At 42.9% G+C, this 18,876-nt stretch overlaps 1 protein-coding gene across 1 annotated transcript in view; it reads left to right on the forward strand.

Moving 5' to 3' along the window:
- The window catches only part of APTX (aprataxin), a 128,785-nt gene extending 110,972 nt beyond the window's left edge, over nt 1-17,813 (forward strand). The window contains exons 6-9 of the mRNA XM_085874847.1: nt 41-376; nt 7,239-7,522; nt 11,864-11,967; nt 17,177-17,813. Coding sequence (XP_085730973.1) covers nt 41-376; nt 7,239-7,522; nt 11,864-11,967; nt 17,177-17,352 — 900 coding nt within the window. The 3' untranslated portion in view covers nt 17,353-17,813. The remainder of the gene's footprint in view (nt 1-40; nt 377-7,238; nt 7,523-11,863; nt 11,968-17,176) is intronic.
- The last annotated feature ends 1,063 nt before the right edge of the window (nt 17,814-18,876 follow it).

An 18,876-nucleotide genomic window follows, 5' to 3' on the forward strand; every position in this document is an offset into this window, starting at 1 on the left:
TAATAAAACTGACTTTGAAATGTGTTTATTTGTTCAACAGCTTGGTGTAAATCCCACAAGTGTCGACTCGACAGTTGTGGGGAAAAATGGAGAAGCATTGCTGAAAACAGAACAGACTCTGTACATAGTGAACAATCAATACCCCTACACTGTTCAGTTTGAGCCTCAACCTTCGGATCACATGTCACCTTCAAAAGATCGATCGTCCTCCAAGCTTTGCAAGCGATCGAGCAGCTCGTCAGCACACAGCCGGCCTGAAAAGATGTCCAAGCAGACTGCTTTACAAACCGACGTGGATCACAAGAAGCAGGTGGGCGGTTGGAATACATACAACAGTGCGGCTGACAGCAAGCAAAATAGATCTTCCAATTCTACGGTAAGCAAGAACCAGTGACTGCATGTCGTTTATTGAAGTTTGGAATTTGATTCGACCAATTGATGTTTTGTATTTGGTGTGACATTCTAAGTCATAGATTTTAATGGGGTTTCTTTTGTTTGTTTTTTTGTTTGTTCTTGATAGATTGGCAAATGTTCTTGTAAATGTTATGCGGTTTACAATGTTAGTCATCTAATATGTAAAGCTCAATTCATGTTTGTTTGTTTATGCTTCAAAAACTAAACAAGAACTAGAAGGGCATTAGGTAGAGCGCATACCTCCGTCACGCAATGCCTGATCCACGAGAACGTAAAATTATCAGATCCGGATTCGGATTCGAATCTTCACCAAAATCGAATCAATTCGTCCTTGCCACACACCCAACTTGTCCACCAAGTTTCGTCCGAATCCGTCCCCAACTTTTTGAGATATCATGCTATTTATTGTTTTTGGCCCTCTCAATGGTGAATCGCTTTAAAAATTCTAGTAGTCGGATCCGGATCCGGATCTGGATCTTCACCAAAACCTAAACAGTTTGTCCACGTCACACACTGAACCAGTCCACAGAATTTCATCCGGATACGTCCACAACTTTTTGAGATACCCTGTACACAAACAAACAAACAGATAGACAAGCCAGTAGGCAGCCATGGGTCGCCGAGCATCCGATGACCTTTGACCCCTGATCTGAGTTAATCTAGTACTAAGTACTTATGAAATTGCAATCGAATCGGTTAACCCGTGTATGAGCAAGGGGGCTTTGGTCATTTTGCCCGAACAATGCATTCATTGACCTTTGACCCCTGACTTAGCCAAGATAGGTCAATATGTCCTGAAGCAAAGTTGTAGTACTCATTGAGTACTATGTACCTATGAACTTTCATTCGTATCGGTTAACCCGTGTAGGAGCAAGGGTGCCTGGAATGGTAATTTCGCCTGAAAAATGCACTTATTGACCTTTGACCCCTGACCTACTCGAGATAGGTCATTATGCAAATGAGCAAACTTGTAGTACTCATTACGGTCTATAAGCATGTAAAGATTCATTCAATTCGGTTCAACCGTCTTGGAGCTAGTGAACTTTGAATTTTCAGCAGTAATGCTCAAAGGCCCTTGGACACCCAAGTTGAGAGGGTTACCATTTGGAAACCAAGATATAGAACAAAATGGATGTCAAATAGCGGATCGAGAATCACCTTAAGATTATGCATATCAAATCTCATCAAGTTCCATCTACTGATAACTACTCGGTATCAATTTGAATGAAAAGTACCGAAAATGCGGTTTGATATCGGAAATCCCCAAAGTTCGAGGGGGTGCTGTCGGTGAACAAAGATCTAAATCGAAAATCCGGCTCGATCGTTTGTGCACAATGTATTCCAGATGATTAGTGTGAATTTTCATGACCATCCGACCATAACCTTAGGAGTAGCATTTGGCATGAAGGCACCTCCAGCTCTCACATATTATCGATTTTCGCACTAATTGACCTTTGACCCCTGACCTAAGCAATATCAGTCAATATGTCCTGAGGAAAAGTTGTAGTACTCATTGCGAGCTATGAACCTGCAAAGTTTCATTTGGATCGATGCACTCACCTGGTCGCTTGGGGACCTTCAATTTTCGCCAATTTTCGGGCATACCCCATTTGTAGGGGGCGCTGCGAGTAAACTATTCCATCTATCACAAAAAACGGAATATATTTGGTAGAGCATCACCTGTAGATGATGCATGCCAAATTTCATAAGCCGATGTGGGATAATGGCTTTCGGAATTCATTTCGCATGAACGGTACCGATTTTGAAGGTTTTTCGGCTGTTGCTCGGGAACCAAAGCGTCCCTAGCAACCATCACAATTTTCAAAGCACTCGGTCATAAGATGCACCTACCACCCGAGTTTGGTCAAAATCGGCTCACGTTTACTACCAATTATGCTGATGACAAACGAACAAACATCCAAACAAAAAGACAGAATTACTGACATTTAAGGGTCACCTATTTCGGCGACCCAAAATGGGTGAAAACATAACCTCCTTCACTTTCGGTGGGAGAGGACATTGCATGGGCGTTTCCGGGTACATATTTGTATTGAGGGCAATTGGTAAACGCTTCCCAAGCCAGACGTTCCATTGGAGTGCTTAAGTGCTTAAACCACTTACCGAGCTGTACAGAACAGTTCATGTCCTGATCGGGATGTGCAGTCGACAGTTACCACAAGGTAGAGGTACATTTACAGCACACACGAAGGTACATCTGGGTAGATTTGGATCTGTACGGACTCTCCGTGGATGTGTGTTACGTGTGCCATGGTGGCAAAAACCTCCATAGATACGTGATGAAACTATCAGGTTTTCCTTTGTCCTCGCGCCTATTTCTGAAGCATTTGGTTGTTGGATTTGCTCTACAAAGGTTGTATGTTTCCCTTTGCGAGTTTCAAAGCAAAATATATTTGATGATCCTCGATTTCCAAGCCGTTTGCAGTGTGAACGTGTTTTCTAAATTGCCGAGCCAATTTTTTTTTTACACCCGTCACACGTAGCTGTTTATAAAGAAAAATGTTTGTGATCATCTCCTTTAAATGTCTCTAAGCCTGGTGTTGGCTTAGTGGTTAGGGTGGCGGCTTGGGATCCAAGGGTCCTGAGTTCAAGCCCCGTTGGCTGCTGAATTAACACCAGGGGGTTGACTCAGCCTGTCATCCTTCCGAGGTCGTCGAAATGAGTGCCAGTGTACTGGTCCCGGTGTATGCCCCGGTTAGAATAGGTGTACCATATCCCTGTGTGTCGTAAGAGGCGACCAGGGTTGGCGTCAGGAAGGGCATCCGGCCATAAAACATTGCCTCAAGAAAAAGCCAAACCCCTGCACAGCAGGGAAAAATGGCTGTAAAAACGGTCCTTTAAATGTCTCTATAAATGTAATGTCGTTTTTCGGTGAAAGCTATTCAAGGTTTCTGGGTTGTATGCAGTCTGGACTGTAGTCTGTAATCAAGCTGACTCCAACCTGCCGATTCTCAAAAAATTGCCTGTGTGTGTGTGTGTGTGTGTGTGTGTGTGTGTGTGTGTGTGTGTGTGTGTGTGTGTGTGTGTGTGTGTGTGTGTGTGTGTGTGTGTGTGTGTGTGTGTTTTGTTGATTGGTATCTCCAGAGACATGACATAAGTAAATAGACACCATGATTTTTAAAGAATTTATTTATTGAAGATTTGATCCATTTTAATACATACACGAGTATTTGGTAGACTTGCCATTTGCAGATTTCAACGCTTTTACTCTTTCAGGCATAGAACTAACGAGTTCTGAAATTTTCTCTTGTGGGATTTCTGCCCAGGCTTCACACAAAAGGTTTAGCAATTCTTCCCGTGATGTTGGTTTCCCGGAAATTTTCCGCACAGCTCGATCCAATATGGCCCAGAGGTGTTCAATGGGATTCATGTCAAGAGAATGACTTGGCCATGGAAGTCGCTGGATCCCATTTCTGTCCTGCCATCCTTTGGTCATTTTTGCTGTGTGGCATGGAGCTCCATCTTCCATGAACAGTGTTGTTTTTGACCATCTGACCAGTGGAGAAGACGGGGAGAAATCCATTCTCAAGGATAGAAATGTATATCGTGGAGTTGATGTTGCCAACACACTCCACAAGCTCTGACCGACCAGCACTCCAGATTGCTCCCCACACCATCACTGAAAACCCACCGTGTTTGACAGTTGGCTGCAATCGGTTCAAAGAGAACTCTTGACTGGAAAGTCTCCAGACCCATACGTGCCCAGTTAGAAAATTGAGCAAATTGGGACTCATCTGAAAAAATGACAGTTTGCCAAAATTCCAAGGGTCTGTTGGCCATCTCGTCAGCCCACTTCTTCCTCCGATGAATGTTGGCTGGTCTAAGAAGAGGTTTTCTCCTAGCTGCTCTCCCATCATAGCCCAGTTGATGAAGGTACCGTTGATGAAGGTATTCAAGCTAACTTGAACCTCCTTTGCAACATCTGCTACCTTGCAACGGGGAGTCTACTCAATGGACCGTTCGACAGCTCGAAGACACCTTTCTGAGGGCCCAGATCGACCAGAACGGGAAGCTGTGGAATCCTTGCCTTCGTTGGTGAATTGCACAATCACCCGATTGATTGTAGAAAGCAGAATGCCAAGGTTCTGAGCTATCTGACGCTGGCTGACTCCACCTTCCGATTGGCCAACAATTCGTCCTCTTCGGAAATCGGAAAGGTCGTGTGCTCTCTGGGTTTGAGGCATAGTTAATGGTCTTACAAGACCCAGGAACTCGTTGCTGCAAATAAATAGTTGAATATTAGAACATATCACTGAGTAAAACTTGCTTTATGCAGATGAAATGAAGAAATTTAAGGTATCTATTTACTTCTGTAATGTCTGTACACATGTGGGCTTCAGAATGTGGAATGGAGGCCTCTCAGGGCAGGCTCAAAGCATCCACCTTCGTTTCAGTATGGGGTCACGATTCATGAACCAAGCAGTGAAGTTTTCTGTTCTCAAAGTTTTGTGCCAAGGGCTCTCTTCAGGAATGTCGTTGAGCCCCGGACAGCTTCCAAATGTGGTTCGTTTGTGATAATATTCTCGGGATTGGTTTTTAAGCTCACCTTTAAAGTAGTTCTGGGGAGCTTATGGGATGGCGTGTCGTCCGTGCACAAATACTTGCAACTTCTCAGAAACAACACATACGATTTCAATGAAATTTGACCACAACCTTCATCACCAGTGATGGCATTAAAAAAAGGGGGTCTGAAGGGAGTTTACGGGGGGGGGTGGGTGGGGGTGGAGTGCGTAGAGTGGGTTGCCTCCCCAAAGAGGTATTTGCATTCTTCTTAAATGATACACACAATTCCGATGAAACTTCACGACAACCTTTTCATCACCCATGTTGTACCAAAGTTTGTTCATGACATTAGAAAAAAAATCCATCAGTATTTACTTTCTTCTCCATTATATATTTTGTGGGTCATCCATGCCTTCCAGCAGTTGCCTGATTATCTTATCCAGCCACTACCAGGTGAGCACCCAGGGGTATTGCCCCTATGTTTAATATATCTGTGAGGTTCTTTATCATCATTCCTGTAGGTCCAGCTATCACTGGTTCAACTTTAGCATTCTTCAGCTTCCAGGATCTTCTCACTTCATTCTTGAGGTCTTGGTGTTTGGTTATTTCCTTGATTTCTGCATCGTTGAATCCAAAATCACTGCTATGAACACCTCAATCAGCAATGCCTTCTTCTCTTTTTTTTGTACCCAAGTTTGATATGTGGTCGCACACTTTGTTTTCGATGTTCACGCTTGATGGGATCATTAGGTCGAACGTGTTACTTTTTTTTTTTCAGTGATTGCTTTTGGTTCATGTTCCCACATGTTGTCTGGAACTAGGACATCAAAGCTTTTGCAGATGTGCCAGCGGATTACATTACAAACTCTGTTATGTTGTTGTTTGTACAGCTGTTCTGACATGAGTTGGTTTTGTGTGTGTGTTTGGTCATGAAGCATAACATATCATTTTCTTTACTAACCCACCTCCACCCCTCACCATTCTCTCTTCTTTTCTCTTTTTCATTCTCTCTCTCTCTCTCTCTCTCTCTCTCTCTCTCTCTCTCTCTCTATCTCTCTCTCTCTCTCTCTCTCTCTCTCTCTGTCTCTCTGTCTCTCTGTCTCTCTGTCTCTCTGTCTCTCTGTCTCTCTGTCTCTCTGTCTCTCTGTCTCTCTGTCTCTCTGTCTCTCTGTCTCTCTGTCACTCTGTCTCTCTCTCTCTCTCACACCACCTCCTCGCATCCCTCCCTCCCACGGTATGGCAAAATTTGGTGAGGCATAGCTCTCCCCACCTCCCCCCCCCCATTTTCCTCACTCTTCCCACCTTCCTCTCTCTCTCCCTCTTCCCCCCTCTCCCTTCCCTCCCTCCTCTCCCTTCCCTCCCTCTCTTCCCACCTTCCTCTCTCTCCCTCTTCCCCCTCTCCCTTCCCTCCCTCCTCTCCCTTCCCTCCCTCAATCCCGCTCCTTCCCTCAACCCCCCCTCCTCAACACCCCCCCTTCAGTGAAGCGACGGGTTGGATTTGCTCATCCTTACTATAATTTATGAACCGGTGATTATGTGTTTGTGGGTATGTTGCGCTACTCCTGCAGTTCTGGGCAATTACATCCAGACTTGCAACCGAGAAGCAGCATGATCCCAATTAATGTATCGGGGTGTTTTCACCTTTGCTGTAGGTCTTGGGGGGGGGGGGGGTGAGAGTGGAACGCAAATTATCTATAAGCGCCACCTCCAGGTGGGGGAGGGGGGTGATATAACAAGACTCCACCATTTACAGTACATTATTCCTGTGCCCACATTATCCAGTACAGTGAGGTGTTTTGAATTGGAGGGCAGTGTAAGGGGAGGGGAAGGGAAGGCAGTGTGAGTGGAGGGGAAGGGGAAGAAGGCGGAAGGAAGCTCGAGGGAAGGGGGAGGAGGGCAGCGCGAGGGGAGAGGAGGAAGGTGGCGCAAGGGGGGCAAGGTGGTGTGAGGGAGGGGGAGGGGGGAAGGATGGTAAAACGTGACTAAACAGCAACATTTTCTTTTTAAATTGCCAGGTTCTATATATAATCGGGCAGGGGCATTGACAAACGTATACCATCTTCCTTTCAAGTTCAAAACAAAACCATCAGTCCTTAACAGAGGGGGAGGGGTGGAGGAGCAGGGGGAGAGAGGGATATGGGTGGGGGATATGGAAGAGAGCTGGACCATTTTATAATATGTAACAACCCTAATCATACAAACGCATCACCCATTCAGGACCTTTCAGAAATATAGATGCTTCTAAAATGGTCTTTATCTTTTTTTCATTCATGCAAAGTCTGTTTTCATCCTCGGTATTGCAGGGCCCTGGTCACTGGAGTCAAGGCCTCCTGGCATCGATGCACGATCCCACACTACAGGTGTACAATGATAATCGAGTCGTTGCCATACGTGACAAGTACCCAAAGGCCAGGCAACACTGGCTGATATTACCCTGGCAGACGGTGCATAGCCTACGGGACGTGCGGCGTGAGCATGTGCCGTTACTCCGACACATGCAAGAGGTTGGCAAGCAGCTCATAAAGGATGAGGAAGAAGCTCAACACCTTCAATTTCGCCTTGGTTATCATGTTGTACCCAGCATGAGGTATAGGGCATGCATCTTTTCATGCTCATTTTAGTGTGTGTGTGTGTGTGTGTGTGTGTGTGTGTGTGTGTGTGTGTGTGTGTGTGTGTGTGTGTGTGTGTGTGTGTGTGTGTGTGTGTGTTCGTGTGTTCTCCACCATCATGAAATCTAGCAGCCTGAGTCTTTGCATACACACTAAGGGACCTCCAAGGGAGTGCATGAGTGAAAATTGGGCGTTTGGTTTAATTAAAACACCCCTTTTGAAGATCATTAATTGCCTTATTTAATCATTTCCTTTATCAGGTGCATCATCGGCTTCCTTGCTCTCCATCGAGGGGCATCCTGGGATACCTTGCTGGGGTCTTAATTCACCTTTTTTTTGGCCTGCTCAATGGTGCCTCGACTTGGAACAGGCCGCAGTAATTTCTTAAGGATTTGTTTGTTTTGTTTTTTTCCACTCTCCTCACTCATATTATAGAATGCCTGATCATCATACCTGCGAATCACTGGATACATTGCAATGTTTATAAACACCAACGTCTGTGGCCTTATTTCATTTCCGCATGTGCCACAACCATGAGGATTTCTTAAACCAAGCCAAATCACAAAATTTAAGCTCCAGAAATGAACTTAGCAGTAGTTCTGATTGCCCCTCCCCCCCCCACAAAAAAATGTTCATTTGTCTAATTCGGACATAGATTGATATTCCTGGCGTCTCCAGGAGGTGTGTTTAATATGATGGTTCGGTGATCACTTATCGCTTGCCAAGCCAGCCGTTCCTTATCAACCGTTCCTTAACCGTTCCGTCAGAGTGCCTCAAGCACTTGGCGAGCGCTTCACAATATTCACACTGTCACTGAATACTGCATATCAATCGACTTGAACAATGTTCAAGGGCCACTCACCTGCGTTCGCCCAGCATTGTTCTGCAGTCACTTCGGCAAAGTTAAATGCAAATAAAAATTATAAGGGCACTCGGTAAAGCGCATCCCTCCACCATGAGAACATATCGGGCCCAATACATATTTGAAATATCACGCTATATATAATATATATTTTGGTCTCTATCTCTCATCTCCAGATCTGGATTTTCACCAAAATTGAATCAATTATTCCTTGTCACACACCCAACGTGTCCACCAGGTTTCATCCGAATCCATCAACGTTTTGAGATATCGTGCTACATATCATTTTTGGCCCTATCTCTCAATGGTGAAGAATCACTTAAAAAATTAGATCCGGATTTGGATCTTCACCAAAATCAAATCAGTTCGTCATTGTCATACACCGAATCGGTCCACAAAATGTCATCCAGATACGTCCGCAACTTTTTGAGATATCCTGCAAACAAATAGACAAACAGCCAGAAAGGGGTGAAAACATAATGTCCTTCACCTTCGGTGGCGAAGGTAAAAATGAAAGGTTTCGTTAATATCGTGGCAGGAGAGCCAAGAGGTACGCACGCTCACTCAAAGCTGTCTAGCCTGGGTTTAAATCCCGACCCACCTCTTCCTCTTTCTTTCTCTCGCTCTTTCACTTCTCCCTGTCTGTTAAGGACTGACGGTTTAGTTTTGAATTTGCCAGGTAGATGGCATGGGTTTTTCATCAATGCTCCCGCCCGTTTTTATTGAGAACCCGGTGGTTAAAAAGAAAATGTTGTTTTGGTGCGTTTTATCACCCATGACTTCCCTTCGCACTGCCTCCTCTCCTCTCCCGCTACCCCCCACCTAGAGTCTCTTTATAGAGAGAGTAGCGACAATTAACGATTTGACGCCATTTTGAGTCCATTCAGTGCGGTGCACGTGCGGAGCCGCCGTATGGCGCTAGTGCATTGAACTGTGTATTTCATTATGTTCTCTATGTATGAGAGATGGGAATGGTCTTTTCCATGTTGATAATGAACAAATTACGTGAAGATGACAAAATAGAAGATTTATGACAACTAAGAGCCAAATGATAAAGAAGAAATTCACAGAGCTGGTTGTGATTTAACAGTCACAGACATTTAGAACCATGACAAAGAAGGAATGAACGAGACAAGTACACGTGCTGCTTATTTCAGCCTCATTTTAATTTCAGGGAGGCGAGAGCGAGACTCGAACTCTCACCTCCCTGCTTATACATGTACATGTACAATACAATGTTAAGAGTTGTCTTTGTATTTCTGCAGTTGTTTGACATTGTTTATCGTGTGTGGGTATATATTTGTGTTTGTTTAATTTTCATATTTAAATTATTAATCTAAACTTTGCTGCATGTTGCCGATCATATATTAATCCCACCAAAAATAGATTAGCCCACCCCACCCGGCCTCCTCATTCTTTCTCTCTCACTCTCACACACACACACACACACACACACACACACACACACACACACACACACACACACACACACACACACACACACACACACACACACACACACACACACACACACACACACACACACACATTACATATTTACAATCACACACACACACACACACACATACATGCATGTACTAATGCACACACATCCAAATTATCAATTGAAAGTCACACACACAAACACAAGTTAATGTCCTCACACATTCAAATCAACAGAGACAAATACATACATTCAATGCATGACCCCCCTCATGCTCCCCCCCGAAAGTAAAAGCCAGTCCCGACCATGCTACACTCAGAAGTTAGATGGGCTCCGTTCTTTGCTTCTATGGGGTGTCGACCTGTTTAGTATCCTGAGATCTGGCAGTCTACACCCACACCAATAGATTTTAAATCTTTGGTATAACCTACTTTTAAAAGCTATGGTTAGGGTTTAGGGTTACATTTAGGTTTAGGGTTAGGGTCAGAATTGGGGTTAGTGTTGACCCTAACTCTGCCTTTGAAGAGTGGGCCGTGTTAGTCCGTGGGCTGAGTTAGCCCGGATCCGTTCTCCATTCATTCGTCTTTGTTTTGACTTTAGTTTGACTTTGACTTTGAGTCTGAGTCTGACTTTGGAGACATGATCTAGAGTCTAGACCCTATATTAATTGATCGAGCTCAAAGACTCTAACTCAAACTTAATTTTAAATAAAGATGCCTTCCCCTTCAAGTGCTAATTTATCCACGAGCAATGGATAACAATCCTGGAAAGCCAAAGCAAAGGCCAGTCTCACTCGCAGCACACAAATATACGCATACGGGACCATGACCACCATCACACTGACCTGGCAGAGAACTGACCAAGAAGTTGCTTTCCATCCAACACGACTGACTCTGTTCTCCCAGATTTTCCGTCTTTTAGCATCTGATGGAAATCTATACATCTTGAATCCCTTCTCAGTTCTATTTGTGCACCCAAAGGCGCAACAACCTGTCATTTTGTTGTAAAATCGATGTAAAACACGAATGAGAACGCTGCGTACAGCGGGAACGTTAAAACGTGCCCGGTATGCGTCTGATCCTGTCCGCGATGGACTCAAAATGGCTCCACGCAATCACGTGACTAGATTTTTTCCGGACCCTCTATGTCGCTACTCTCTCTATAAAGAGACTCTACCCCCACCCTTTGTGCTGCCTGCCACCCTCCCCTCACGCTATCCTCCTGCCCAACCCCCTCCATCACAATATAACTCTCCGGAGGTCAAGGAGAGTAAGGACTGTCAAAGAATGGGCAAATTGGACAAATGAAAGGGGTTGTTGTTTTTTTAAGCAGTGAGAACAGCTGCTCAGATCAATTCAGTTTTTTTTATAAAGTAATGAATCACCAGGTAAGGGCAGGATAGCTGAGAGGTACACACGCTTGCTCTAAGCTGTCTTGCCTAGGTTTGAATCCCAACACAGCAATAAGCCATCATCCAGGTGTTTCACATGCAGGGTGATTCATCAAAGTGTGTGCTATCTTTCGGATGGACATGAAACTGCGCGTCACATATGCTAGATTCCCCCCAGCCTCTCATCTCTCTCTCCCCCTCTCCACCACCCTCCCCTCTCCCTTCTTCTCCACCACCCTCCCCTCTCCCTTCTTCTCCACCACCCTCCCCTCTCCCTTCTTCTCCACCACCCTCCCCTCTCCCTTCTTCTCCACCACCCTCCCCTCTCCCTTCTTCTCCACCACCCTCCCCTCTCCCTTCTTCTCCACCACCCTCCCCTCTCCCTTCTTCTCCACCACCTTCCCCTCTCCCTTCTTCTCCCACCCCCCCTTTAATATGCCCGTCAGCAAAGCGACAGGTTGTATTTGCTAGTTCATAGAAATACTTCCTAACTTTCACACATTTCTACTAGAAACATCAGTCAAGAAATAATGTATGGTTTATGCTGATTCATCTTTCTCTGTTAATGATGAAAATCCTTTTATCCCAAATAATTAGCATTAAAACTCTCTTTCTTTTCTCAGTCACCTGCATTTGCATGTCATCAGCCAAGATTTTGATTCTCCAAGCTTGAAAACCAAAAAGCATTGGAATTCCTTCAACACCGAGTATTTCATTGATGCTGAAGGTGAGTGCTTAGATTTTTGCCCCACACACCCAAAGCAAAAAGCTGGGTCAAACAATTGGTTCACTTTGTTTATATCTACACATGTCAGTTTCTGATCGAGGAACAACTTAATTTCAATTGAATGTTATATTTTGAACATGAATCGGAAAACAAACCTGGAGTTTAGCAGTAATGTACTTTGGTTCTGAATTTGTTCCGATCACGCATGCACACAAAGGAGTGAGGTGATTTTTTTTTTTGCTGTTGTTTTTTTTAACTCTGTCTGCCTGTCAGAATCAAGCAAAACTGAAAATCATTCCAAACAGGAAACTTATTGTTGTGAAGAATGTCATAAAAGACACAAACAGACACGAAAAACTAATGGAAAACTAAGCCTTTCATCGGAGTCAGGGTCGGTGGTCTTTCTGTCTTCTACAGTCTCCTCTCCGTCTAGCCCCCCCCCCCGGTCTCCCCTATAATTCCGCAGGATGTTCAAGGTCTGCCAAAAACCCCCTTCTGGTGAATGCCAAAATCAAGAATCACTGCTCACCTTTACTTTCATTCCTCTTTTTTCCCACCTCTGGAACAAACTCTCACTCTCATCAATTCCACTCCTCCCTCCAGGTCTTCAAAACAGCTGTTCACCACCATCTTATATCTTCCCCCATCCAAAATCTTGATCTTTTCTACCCCTGTTAATCCAGCCCAAGCCCACCTCCTTCAAATTCACTGTTTTCCTTCCTCAAAGTCCCTGTAGTGTCCATCTTGTTTACCCCGTGTGTCCCACCCCATTCTTCTCCCTTCCACAGATCTCATATTGTCTCTGTTCCTCACTATTTTGTGCTTCCCTCTCCCACCCCTCGTCTCCTGCCTTGCTATGCGTCTTAGCTCTTACACGAGCCTTGACATGGTATACAAAAAAAAAGTTAAAGAAAGCGGTGTAAAAACCGCTGCCACAACGGCGGGAAACTTGTGGGAATTTTTGTTTTTTTTTTACAACCTTTAAAATATTTTTTATTTCAATTGAATTATATACTTTTGAACACTGTAGAACATAAATCGCCTTTTTGGGACTTTCAAAACCCTTCCACTTATCAGTACTTGGACAAAATGTTTCAGAATGTTCCGTCAACACGACCAATCAAATTTGATGCTCGCAGACACCGCCCATGTTCTGGTTAATCAAGACTGCATCGGGTAAGATGTTTCATGAGCTCGAGCTCACTTTTGCAACTAAACTAAAATTGCTTTAAAGTAATGCAGAATACTTTTGCATTATTTTTATAGGTTCATGGTATAAATTGTTTTCACAAACCATTTCAAGAGACTTGATATTCCAGAATTCCACTTATTAGCAGACTCTTTTTCTTTTCCTTTTAAACAATTGGATTTTTATTCCTCACCAATTCAGTTTGTTTGTTTTTTTCACTTGGACGTACTTACTTATTTGACTGAATGAGTAAATTGAGGCATTGCCTTTATTTAATCTCCCCCATCCCCCCAAACAAGCTCAAATGAGCTAAGATCCTTGTCCTCTTAATGATGACGTCATAAAGACGAATATGACATCATTGTGATTTATCAGGTTTGCGATAAATAATTATCTATGCTAATTCCCGGCTTGATTCCCGCAAACAAAATTCAAAAAGCTTGCCTAGTTTAGGAGATAATGGTATAGGCGATTTCCATTAGCCGAGATATTTTGACGTCAGAACTATTTTTCTAGGAGGAATTTTCAAAATCAGAGATCGTTACTGTCTGCGCAGGGTATATCTATATATCTTCTTCTTCTTTCAGCTGCTCCCTTTCGGGGTCGCCACAGCGGATCATCCGTATGATCCGCATAGTGATTTGGCACGTTTTACGCCGGATGCCCTTCCTGACGCAACCCTGGTCGCCTCTTACGACACAGGGATATTGTACATCTATTTTAACCGGGGTATACACTGGCCCAGTACACTGGTACTCATTTCGCCGACCTCGGGATGATGACAGGCTGAGTAGACCCCCTGGTGTATTAATTCAGTGGCCCAACGGGGCTTGAACTCAGGACCTTTTGGATCCAAAGCCGCTGCCCTAACCACTGCGCCAACACCAGGATATATATATATATATATATATATATATATATATATATATATATATATATATATATATATATATATATATATATATATATATATATATATATATATATATATATATATATATATATATATATATATATATATATATATATATATATATATATATATATATATATATATATATATATATATATATATATATATATATATATATATATATATATATATATATATATATATATATATATATATATATATATATATATATATATATATATATATATATATATATATATATATATATATATATATATATATATATATATATATATATATATATATATATATATATATATATATATATATATATATATATATATATATATATATATATATATATATATATATATATATATATATATCAAGTATCAGGAAGTTTCGATGAAAACTGTAGGCTGTGAAACAAAAAAGTCCCCAAGAAGTAGCAGAAGAACAACAACGCGAGTAAGACTTAGAGATCCTCCACGAGGATCTGAAAAGAAATGTTCCATCACGTTGACAATGTAGCGTAATGAGCAGAGCGTCCACTGAGCGAGATCAGCGGTTCAAACCCCGAGCGAATCCTACCAAAGATTTACAAAAAAAAAAAGGGTAGATCCTACTTCCTTGCTTGTTGCTCTGCATTTCAAAAGGATAGAGCATGGACAAACAACCATATGTTGACAAAGTTAGCAGAGGCTTTGATGGGCCAAAAGGCATCCTATATTCAAGTTCCTTGGAAAGGGAGCTCATTAAATACCAAAATGAAATATTTAGCTCATCTGGACTTTAATCAGGTGAGCTTATGCGATCAAGCAGTGTCCGTAGGTGAGTGACCTCTCTCTCTCTCTCTCTCTCTCTCTCTCTCTCTCTCTCTCTCTCTCTCTCTCTCTCTCTCTCTCTCTCTCTCTCTCTCTCTCTCTCTCTCCTCTCTCTCCTCTCTCTCCTCTCTCTCCTCTCTCTCTCTCTCTCTCCTCTCTCTCCTCTCTCTCTCCTCTCTCTCTCCTCTCTCTCTCCTCTCTCTCTCCTCTCTCTCTCTTCCCTCTCTCTCTCCTCTCTCTCTCTCTCTCCTCTCTCTCTCCTCTCTCTCTCTCTCTCTCTCTCCTCTCTCTCCTCTCTCTCCTCTCTCTCTCTCTCTCTCTCTCTCTCTCTCTCTCTCTCTCTCTCTCTCCTCTCTCTCTCCTCTCTCTCCTCTCTCTCCTCTCTCTCTCTCTCTCTCTCTCTCTCTCCTCTCTCTCCTCTCTCTCCTCTCTCTCCTCTCTCTCCTCTCTCTCCTCTCTCTCCTCTCTCTCCGTGGCTATGCCGCTGATGCAGTGTCCCCCTTACCAGTACACTGGTGCTCATTTTGCCAACCTCAGAAGGATGACAGGCTGAGTGAACCTCCTGGTGTATTTTAATTCAGCGGCCAACGGGGCTTGAACTCAGGACCCTAGGATCCCAAGCCGCCACCCCAACCACTAAGCCAACACCAGGCTTAGTGAGTCAGTGAACACTTCAATCATTATCGCTTGAACTAAAAACACGATTTTGACAAAACCTGGCCACAAGCTTCATATCTGATGCCAAACGAAGGTGTATTGACCACATCAAAATCTGTGCTCATTAAAGGGTTTGCAGGGGGGGGGGTGAAGGGGGGGGGTTGACCTCCCCAAAATTACACACGATTTTTGATGAAAGTTGACCACAACCCTCATCACCCATAATGTACCAAACTATATCGACCACATCAAAATCTGAGCCCATTGAGGGGATCTACTAGGGAAGGGGTGGGGGGGAGGTAGGGCTTGACCCACATAAAATAGGGATTTGCTGTCTCCTCCAAAACTACACACACAATTTCAATGAAACTTGACCACAACCTTCATCAACCATGATGAACGAGTTTTTTTTAAATGCCATGAAAAATCAGGGTATGAGGGTCTGTGGGCGGTTTGATTGACTGTTGCTTCTGATCTCGGTGAGCTTCAGGATGTTTTTTTTTTTTTTTGTTCAACTTGTAAATTATTGTTGATCAAGTTATGAACTTCTTTTTAAGGCATTGTTGTCAAATTATTCACAATGAGCAAAAGTACCCATCCACAGTGATGGTGAAAAGCAAGCAAAAGTATCCATCTCCAGTGGGGGGAAAGGTTAAATTTAATCTATCAATTTAAATTTCATGGACTTAAAGGTTATTTTGCACCCCTGGTTTCATTCAGAGCCAAAACTCTAAACTACTTGTACCGCCAACCACGAAATGGTGGTGCAACAATTGGGCGGCAGAGGTTCAATTTGTCTAAAAAGAGGATCTATAACATCCAACAAATGTCGGTAGACGGGACGTCCAGTTTAACGTTCATTGGAGGGACAGCACACACATTGACGATTCACCCAGTTTGTGAAACACCAGGTTGACAGTTTATGGCTGGACTAAGATCCAAACCCAGGCTAGACAGCTTAGAAGCGAGTGTGCGTACCTGGAAGCTATCCTGTTAGCCCAGGTCTTAACTTAACAGTTAAAGAAACAGATTCCATGTTGTATTTATACATTTAAAAAGTATCTCGTTTGATATTGTGCATTTGTTATAGTTAAATGTTGAGCTTTGCCTGCGTGGGGAGCTTTTCAAAAGCACCGCCAGAAGCGCAAGACAGACGAACATGTGAACATAAATGCACGGACAGACACCACACTTCACATTAGATAATAGATTACATTTTTTGAAGGCTACAATGAAAGATGCTCGTTCTTTGAGATGGAATTTTTAACAAAGGCTCTTCAGAATTTAAAGATGGTTTCGAGATATCTACACAAAGGGGTTATGGTCATGATTGCATAGCCTTTTAAAAATATAATATCCTTGTATTGTGACATCTGTACAAGTTCTGCCATGAGCCTTAAACTAAAGGTTGGGGAGGGGTCAAAACGAGGACAATGGGGTGTATAAAAACGAAAGGAAATTAATTGAAGCCATTAAGAGCACAATTAACTCAACTAAGAGTTGTGGCATCGTTTGATAAAACAATGTTGCTGCATTTGTTATTCATTGTCTGTTTGCAAGCAAGATTACAAGTATTGTATACAGAACTCTCGTCTTTATCCACTTTAACTGTCATTTGTGCTGCAGATGTACTGAAGATGCTTGAGGAAAAAGGTCGCATCAAGACTCGTCCTGACGCAGCTGAACTGCTCAAGGCAACCATGAAATGTCACATTTGCCTCGAACATATGCCGACGATCCCCAAAATGAAAGAGCACATTGCCACACACCAGGAACTGGAGGAGGGTAGTGTGTCTTCATAATACAGAATGACATATCCAGTATTGAAGAAAGTCAGATGACTTGTGTGAAACCAATTTGTACGGAAATACAATATGGGCCTACTTTTGTAGTTTTTGGAAATACAGTAAACTTGTAATATTTTAGTTTACAAGTTCACTTACCGTTTTTTCTCTTCTCTCGTATTCAGGATAGTGATTGTAATTGGTCTTTATTTTGATGTTAAAAAATGTCAACATTTAGTTTGTCACAAAAATAAAGTGCAATTTGGAAAGTCGTACATACAGTAAACCCTCAAATTTCATGGGGATTAGGTTCCAAGAAAATGTCGTGATAGTGAAAACCAATGGGAAAAGGAGGTTTTGGTTCCTGGGCTTCGAGAAAATGGGAGGAAGATCGACGGCAGCCAGAAATGCACATTACAATTGAAATACAACGCATGTTAACATTGAAATAAACATGAAAATACAGTTAACCCTTTGAACCCTGACTCCTTGGACTTTCAGCTCCCCCACCTTGGGCTCCCTCGAGAAAAATCCTGCCCCTTAAGTATATGGAGGTTTGAATAGCTGCCAGTAAACCAGCCACTCAGGTATATGTAAGTTTGAATAGCGGCTGGTTAAACAAAAACACAAGAGTTTTAGCTTCTAAATCTATTACAAAACAGTGATGTGGGTGAGGGAAAGAACATTGTGTACTCACACTGTATGCTGCCATAAGTAGAAAACACAAGACTTAGCTCAGGATGATGCTGTGATGGGGGAGGGTGTAGCAGGGAAAGGGTGAGTGGATAGTAGGTGAAATTTGAGCAGGGAAGGTAATTAGGCAATCGGAAAAGCAACATGAGCTTTGCGATAGTCGCCTGCAGCATTGCCACAGTGGAGATGGGCAAGACAATTTGGGAAAGGGTGCTTGAGAACAGGTGTTGGAAAATAATGGTTTGTGAATGAGTTTCGATCGAGTATGGGTGTCAAAGTGAGGGTTTAGGAATAAGGTATGAATACGCAGTTGGGGAATGAGGTTTGAAGGATAATGAAGGTTTGGGAATGAGGAAAAGTACAATGGGGACGGTTGTCCCTACAATCATTGACCCCATAATGGTGGCCCACAGAAGCCAAATTTTCACCTCAAGCCAACCAATCTAACAACTCTTTTTTAACCCAATGTCATAACCTTTCTCTGCGTTTTGGCACAACTAACTTTGTCCATCGCTTTACGTTTGGGCACCATTAAAAACAGTGCACAAGAAACAAGGCTCGTAATGGGAAATAATTGTACAGGTGGACACAAACGATGACTCCTCCCAGCTGAAAAAACCCGATAATGAAATCGAAACACAATAGGTCGTTTGCGATTGGTTGAACCCCGCAATATTTGAGGGTTTACTGTACACGTTGGCAATAAAGGTAAACCTGGGACATTTTATTGACAAGTCAATTGCACACCTGGATGGGATTATGGAAAGGAGCACATAGTTCAGCCAATGTTAACTTTTTTTTTTCTTTTTAGGCTTGTATTTTCCAAGTTTTTGTAAAAAAACAAGTGAT

Source organism: Eptatretus burgeri, chromosome 3 (genome assembly GCF_056783735.1).
Source record: "Eptatretus burgeri isolate ZD-2024b chromosome 3, Ebu_testis_v1, whole genome shotgun sequence".
NCBI lineage: Eukaryota > Metazoa > Chordata > Myxini > Myxiniformes > Myxinidae > Eptatretus > Eptatretus burgeri.